Source organism: Sipha flava, unplaced genomic scaffold (assembly GCF_003268045.1).
Source record: "Sipha flava isolate LNK unplaced genomic scaffold, YSA_version1 49099_pilon_pilon, whole genome shotgun sequence".
In the NCBI taxonomy this organism is placed as follows: Eukaryota; Metazoa; Arthropoda; class Insecta; order Hemiptera; family Aphididae; genus Sipha; species Sipha flava.
Genome location: NW_020273313.1, coordinates 38,583 through 46,332, shown reverse-complemented (window position 1 = coordinate 46,332; position 7,750 = coordinate 38,583). Strand labels below are relative to the sequence as shown.

General features: G+C 35.4%; 1 protein-coding gene across 1 annotated transcript; it reads left to right on the top strand.

Annotated features, from left to right (window-relative positions):
* The first annotated feature begins 298 nt into the window (after window positions 1-298).
* LOC112690149 lies at window positions 299-1,295 on the top strand. The gene is made up of 3 exons (XM_025564090.1): window positions 299-323; window positions 883-1,155; window positions 1,213-1,295. Exons 1-3 carry the CDS (start codon window positions 299-301, stop codon window positions 1,293-1,295), a joined length of 381 nt encoding a protein of 126 aa, XP_025419875.1.
* The last annotated feature ends 6,455 nt before the right edge of the window (window positions 1,296-7,750 follow it).

Below are 7,750 nucleotides of genomic sequence, written 5' to 3'. Positions count from 1 at the left end.
GAAAACAGAATAACACAATATATTGGTGTTGTGTAGAAAGTTCATATAAAGGTAGAATAATTACGATTAACGGAAAAATTAAAAATCAACCTAAGGAAAACTCTCATAATCATGTTCCCGATCCGTGTAAAATTCAATGCAAAATGGCTGTGAATAAGATTAAAGAAGCGGCTGTTAACACACAAATTACTCCACATGATAAAATCAGTACTGTACAAATAGTACCTGGAGTAGCCGGTGCAATTCCTTCAGTTCATCATTTGAAACACACTTTACGTAGAGTTCGAATACGTAATTAATGTGCACAGCCTATTCCGAAAACAGTCAGTGACTTAAAAAAATTCTGATGAGGATACTAAAACGATAAAAGGAGAACAATATATATTATATATATATATATTATATATAATATATATAATATTTCACATTGGAGCATCACAGGATCGAATTTTATTATTTTTGATCGAAAATAATTTAAAATTAATGGATCGATCAACTAATTGTTTGGTAGACGGAACTTTTAAAACGGTACCTTCACTTTTTTATCAGTTATTCACTATTCATGTACTTATTCAACAGGGTGACCAAATAGTTAGTCCTACCATTTATGCATTATTAATCGATAAATCTCAATTAACATATACACGTTTTCTTAAATATTTATTAGAAATAAAACTTTAAATCCTACATCGGTAATAATACGAGATCGTAGATTTTGAACATGCCTCAATAAATGCATTCAAAATCGTTTTTCCACATGCTGAACAACAAGGTTGTTTTTTTTTAATTTTTCTAAATGTATGTGGCGACTAATTCAAAATGTTGGTCTAGTCGAAAATTATGTTAATAATCCTAACTTTTCTCTTCATATTCGTATGCTAGCTGCTTTGGCCTATGTTCCTCCTGATAACGTTACTAACACTTATGAAGACATTTTAGAAACACAATTTTATGTTGAAAATGAAGACCTGTTAATTCCATTCTTGGATTATTTTGAGGAAAACTGGGTAGGAAAAATAATAGGAAGACGAAAAATTCGACGCCAACCAAGACATCAAATTGATATTTGGAATTGTCACTATTCTGTCAAAAATGGTCTTCCAACAATAAACAATGCTGTAGAAGAATGGCACAGGGGATTTGCATCTATTATTGGTTCATATTATTTTATTAATAATTATTATCTTTAATTATATAATACAAAATCTTTAGGAGGAAGCCATCCTACTATTTGGAAATTTATTGATGGAATAAAGAAAGTTCAAAATTTAGAAGAATTGAAACGAGAGCAGTAAAATGCTGGAGAATAACCGCGGAAAAAAAAAGTATTAAGACTGTGTTAAAAAAATGTATTCATTAATTCAAAATTATAGTCTTAATGACAATAATAAGAACTTTCTAAAAGGTATAGCGTATAATTTGTCACTAAATGCCTAATTATTTTATTTAAAATTATTATTATAACTAAATATTATTACTATTATTAATTAAAAAGTTAGATATTTTCTATATACCATATTTTCGCTATTAATTACTTTCGCTGTTTTTATTTTCGCTATTATTAATTCGCGATTATTACATTCGCCTTTATTGTTTCGCTATTTTGGCCTAGATCCAAGCTAATGTGCTACTCAAGACGAGTTTGGAAGCTCATGTTCAAATGCATTGTAGTAACTGGACAAGTTTGTTGTGTATCACTTATGTTCGAGGTAGTTAACCTGTTAAACCGTTCGCATAGACGTGGAAGTGCACGTGCGATTTTCGTGGTATTGCTGTTGGGAACACCGTCTGAATAGGACAAGCGATTCCTTACCATAAGCGCAATAGTGATACCTACGAAGAAATCAAACGACAACTGTTTTACGACATATTTTACCGCGAACGATTAAAAATCAACTGTTGCGATTTTGCGATTCTGTACCATATAAAAGTGGTAGTTACTCACCTATATAATTTTTATGTAATCGGTCACTAAGAAGTAAAATATCGTAAGAAGTAAAAATTTAAAAAAAAGGCGTACGATATATAACATTATTAGAACTTAATTAATTATAATCAAAATTCATACTCTAAGTTTCGCGAATCGCGTAAACTCTGAATAACAAAAATAAAACTTTCCCAAATAATCATTTTAGTTAATATCAGAACTTATACATTATTATACTGTATTTTGGCTTGAAAATATATTTGCTAAACATTAAACACAAAAAAAATAAAAAACGTTTACAGATGTCATACGTCGTATTCAGGTAGAAAAAAATAATTTGCGTGAAACGAAATTGAGTTTGAATTTAGATGTTTGTCATATACAAATTCATACTAATCGCGCACTCAATTTTGTCACTATTAAAATGTAAAAATTCCAAAGCTCAAATAATATCAGTCGACCTAATTACCATTGACTTCTTAAAATTATTTGAAATTTGATACAAATCAAAGTAATCAATTTTTTTCAAATGGTTATACAAATTCATACAAATCATCAAATTGTAAATAAATTCCAATCAGACCAGTGCGATTCAGACGAACGTGTATTTTTGGATACTATCCAGATGATATCAAAAACCACTTCTACACTGCTAATGAAAACCGTAAAATAATTACACAATTTAAAAACAAGTTGGACGCAATATTGTTACAGACTAATAAGTCAAGGTACTATATAATATTTTTGGCTATTAATTCTTAACCGAATCAGTTGACGAAGAGTTGAATCTTATTTTCACTCGGCATTACATCACTTTAGTTTTTATTAACTAATACGTACACGAACGAATAACGACCGGCCATTAACAATTTGAATGCACCGCAGTCGTTAGCGGGATCAATGGGCGATGATCGTTGTTGAATTCGGTCGATTAATCTTCTCGTCAAATTTGTCCTCGTTAGTATGTAAACTAATAATAATAATACAACGCAAAAGCATTAGTTTATTTTTTCACCCGGTTATTGTTATTGTCCGGACAGCGGTCGTGTCGTTGTTATGTTTTTAATGTTCAAACTAATTGCGAAGCAGCGTGCGCCCGTTAGTGTGTTTATAAAAAAAAATGAAAAAACTGACATTGATAGTTTAAAATAAACAAAAAGAAAACTTTATGAAAGGTGTGGATAAAGGTTATGAATTATGATAGTAATCATAAAGGTGTTTGTGGGAACAGAACCCGGGCCGAATTTGAATTCTGCTCGTAGATTTCTATCGAATGTGGATTTGTTAACGTGCGCGTGAAGCTCGTACAGAACTGAAACCAATTGACACGTCACCATTAAAATACCTAATTGATTCGTATGTCCGTTACATAATATTCGACGTGTTTGTCAATCTGAAAACTGCGTACTCGAGCGACGGTGGTCAGAGGTAGTTGCAAGATTATTAACTGCTAAAAATAAATCGAGAGCGTGTAACCTAACCACGGATGGTCGATTAAAATATGTACGCAAGGGCTGTGAAATAATTTTTGAAAAATAATCTACGTCGCGTTCATTACAGTACCTGTTTGCGTTTCAGCGGCGATAGAAACGTTTCCGTAACCTGTGATAATACGATTCGGCGGTAGGCGGAGGCCGGACGGTCTTGTGCGCGTGGCGTGCAAGCGTCCGACCCACCACCGTGCTCGTGGCCCGTCCGATTACTCGTTGTCGAAAAACGCGCGCTGACCGTTTCCTGTTCTCGGCTGGTCCGACGTACGCGAAGTTTACGTTTCGCACGTTACACTTGTACGGCGACGAATGCGACGTGATAGATAGGCGCGTCGGAAAGGTATTGAAAAGTAATCGAACGCGTGTGTACCCTCATCAACCGGAGGAAATGGACGACCTAAAGCTCGACGAAAACGATTCGCGCGGACAGCATTTTAACGTGCACGTTACGCACACGCGTGCTCGTAAACACACGTGTATCTGGGCGGGGCAACCTTTCTACGGCAAACGTCTCGATTAGTTGATCTGTTGCGAACTCGCAAATAGAACAACACGTGTTATATACGTCACTCGTATGTGTACGCATATACGTGCATGGCGGGACAATATAAATAATAACACGACACTCGACGAGAACACCAAACCGCATTCTTTATGAACATTTTATTTTCATTATTATTATACGGTTCGTGCGCGCATTAGTATACCGGCTAACCATCGAATTTGTCTTCTTCGAGTGCTATTAAACCGTCTGAAAATCGATTTCGTTCTGCTGCCGCTCTTCTTCGCGAGATTCGTTCGCACTTGATGTGGTGCATGACATTTTTCACCACTCGATCCCATCAGACATTGCCATAAAACATCCCGCTGAGTTCATGTTATTAAACGACGTGTAATTTTTTTTTCTCTTTTTCTTTTCGCTCTCGCACCGTTGCGTTGTTTTTCCATCTTATCGGCAAAAATAAAACGCGCAAATCGGATACTATTATCATTACGCAGGGGCGGGAAAGATCAACGGTTAATGGTCAGGGTAATAATTTTAAAACTCTTATCACGCCCGCGATAGTCGCCTGGTCTTGGAGAATTTGATCTACGTGCCCGGTTACCGTGTTAATACGATGTTATACATCAACAATTTTTAATCGAATAACATTAATGAAAAAAAAAAAAAATCCTTATCCAATCGTACGTAATATTAGCCTATATTTTGATTCTATGAATTAAAATAATCACCGCGATATAAATGACTTTGGTTTTCGGTTAAATCTCACAAATAAATTTCCGTACGGTTACATGTTGCATGAAAAGATCGTACAAGTTAAAATAGCAATAGAAATACACGTGAGCATTATGAAGCATTATGAGCATTATACACATTATGAAGTATATCATTTCATACAAACCATAAAATATAATATAATATAAACCAAACATAAATACAGTCGGCAGCTCGAGTAGCTCGACTTCATAATACGATTGCGCTATGTTCTGCAGATCATTTTCCAAACGACGGTTGCGTACCAATGGGAGTAATAAGGACTATGGACAGTAGTCGACGACCTGCGATGCGCAAATGGCTGTTTAAAAGCTAGTCAATGACACTGAAATCGTGAAAACTGAAAAAGGGTGAACAACAACAACACGATCGGGGTTGTTCGACTTATTTTATACTATTTAACATCGAATAATAGAACAAAATTGATACAATAGTAAGAATATTGTCTTCAATTCACGTTCCCTCGTCAACCTCGAATGGAACGGGGACACGTACTACAGTATCCCAGACCACCGATGCGATGATTACGTCAGAGCTTTCCCGACATTCGTGATAGAAATTATAATAATAATAATAATAATAATATCGATTGAAGGACAGAAACGTGCTGCACAAAAGGGAAGAGGGCGCAAAAAATTGTGCTGCGGTTTCACTGTACTTGACCAGCTCGTGTAATCATTTATCGCGGTGGTGCGCACCATTCGCTAAGCAAATCATCTGATCGAGACCCGTGACAAAGTGTGAGGTGGTAGGTACGGGGGTGGTGGACGACAACGGTCGGATTGCCGGTCAAACAAAGTGACTGGAAAAGTTGCGTGAAAACGGGCCGAGAGGACTTTTCGGCGTGATAAATTTTTAGTCATTCTTCGCGTGCCAACAGTAGGCGGGTTCCGGCAGAAGCAGCAGCAGAGCTGACAGCGCATTTTATTGGGCGATTAATGACGCTAATTCCAGGTACGTAACGGCAACATCCCGAAAGCTGATTTCGCGCGCGCGCCCCGAGACGTTTTCCTTAAAAACCACCCTCCCTTTCGTCACGCTTTCTACCCCTCCGCCCGGGATCGGCCACTTCCTGTTGTTCCCTTCCACGTCCGTCCGTTTTCCGAGATGAAATCCGAGATTTACACTGCACCACGCTCGGCTAAGGCCAAGACGATAAATCGACGTCCTTCACGCCGCCGCTGCCGTCGTTTTTACAAACCGTTTACCTTACGACGACAACGAGTGTTCACTGGCTCTTCTCTCTTTCTCTTTGGAAACCACCCCCTGTCACAGTTCACACGTGCACGTTTTGTATATTTGTCTTGTGCACAAGCGTTAGTGCACGGTTCATTCCATTGTCGTACAACCGTTCAATACACATACGCACGACTACGTATTCGCACGTGGGCTGGCTTTCATGTCACTTCTACTTTGGCTTGTGATTTTTTTTCTCTATTCGCCTTTTCCAACATTTTTTCTCTCTTGGTGCATATACACGTGCGCTCGTGTATGTAATGTGTGTTGTTATTTGTGTTCCATTTGCCATGACATTTAGGAAATGTGAAATTCACTGTTACGAGGCTATGAGAAATTAGATGTGTAGTGACGAAGTGAACAATTCCTAAAATCGATTTCCGATAAGAAGATCAACCGAGAAAAAAACTATCGTTGAAATGTAATCGTATTTGGTGTGGTGTGACGCAAGAGTCATGTTTTAATCTTCTTCTCTGCTCATTAATGGCTGCCGAATTATGATACTTAAATATTATTAAAAATGTTTTAAAAGATTCGTCCACTATAATCATACGCTTAAACTACCATATTTTTATCAATAAGTTTCTTATCAATCCGTCATTTTTTCATTTTACTAGATATATTTTGTCTATTGTTTAAAGTTTATTAAACATATATCCTACAAACTAATTCAAGTAATACAAAAAATAAAATAAAATCTTTACTAGATATTCTTACAGCGCAATAAGATTTTATTCCTATATTAATCATAGAAATTATATAATACAATTTTATAATTTTCTATGATAGACAATATTTAACAAACTACAGACAATTCCTCATCAATCGTTATGTTATACATGAAAAATGGGTTTCAAATAATCTTATTGGCACATCATTAAAATTGATCGATTGCTATTCGAGTTTCAATATGTTTTTATATACTTATAGTTCATGTTTCAGACATTAGCAAAACGGTAATTTTTAATAAAAATGTGTACGATAGTTGCCTTATTATTTCTGAACTGTCATATGGTACAACGGACATAAAAATAAAAACAAATCAAATAGGACCGAGTGCACTAGATCTTCGCAAATAAAATAGACCCTAAGGCCCAAGACACCAATTAAATATCAGAGTAGAAAAATGTTGGGAGATATATTTAATATGTATGTATTTTCTAATATAGGTATAAAGAAGATAACTATTTGCTTTAAATACTTATCCAAAATGTAATAAACTAATGACTGTTATGAACATAAATTAGTGGGGTTCGTTTTAATCAAAGGATCAAATTATTATATTATTATATGATTAATAACGTCAAGAAGAATTTCTCGTTCAATGGAAAAAGAAAAAGAATTTCTCTCTTGATTTTCGAGTATACCACAACACAAGACAACTGTATGTGGCATCTTTAAAAGGGGTCTCCATTTTATACCCTCTTTATAGAATGCCGAAGACAGATACTTTTCTCTCTTCCCCGTTATCGCTATATCGTATCCCTTCACACACGGCGGAGAAAAATATTTGAAATACTCAAGTTTTAATAAACCAACTTACATAATATTATTATGATACTCCACGGATAATACGGTAATATTTCTATAATATATAACGATCGAGTTCTATAATAAAGTATCGAAAACGGGTTTTCGACTTAACTACGGGGTATAATATTACCTTCGTAATTTCGCACTGAATCTACATCACTCCGAGTTAACAAATCGATATAGTAAGAAGTTTTACGTTATTATACGTGTTCGTACACCATATATATGCATTTACTTAACGGTACTTTACAGGGTTCGTTTATTTTACTAAATCTTTCAGAAATCAGC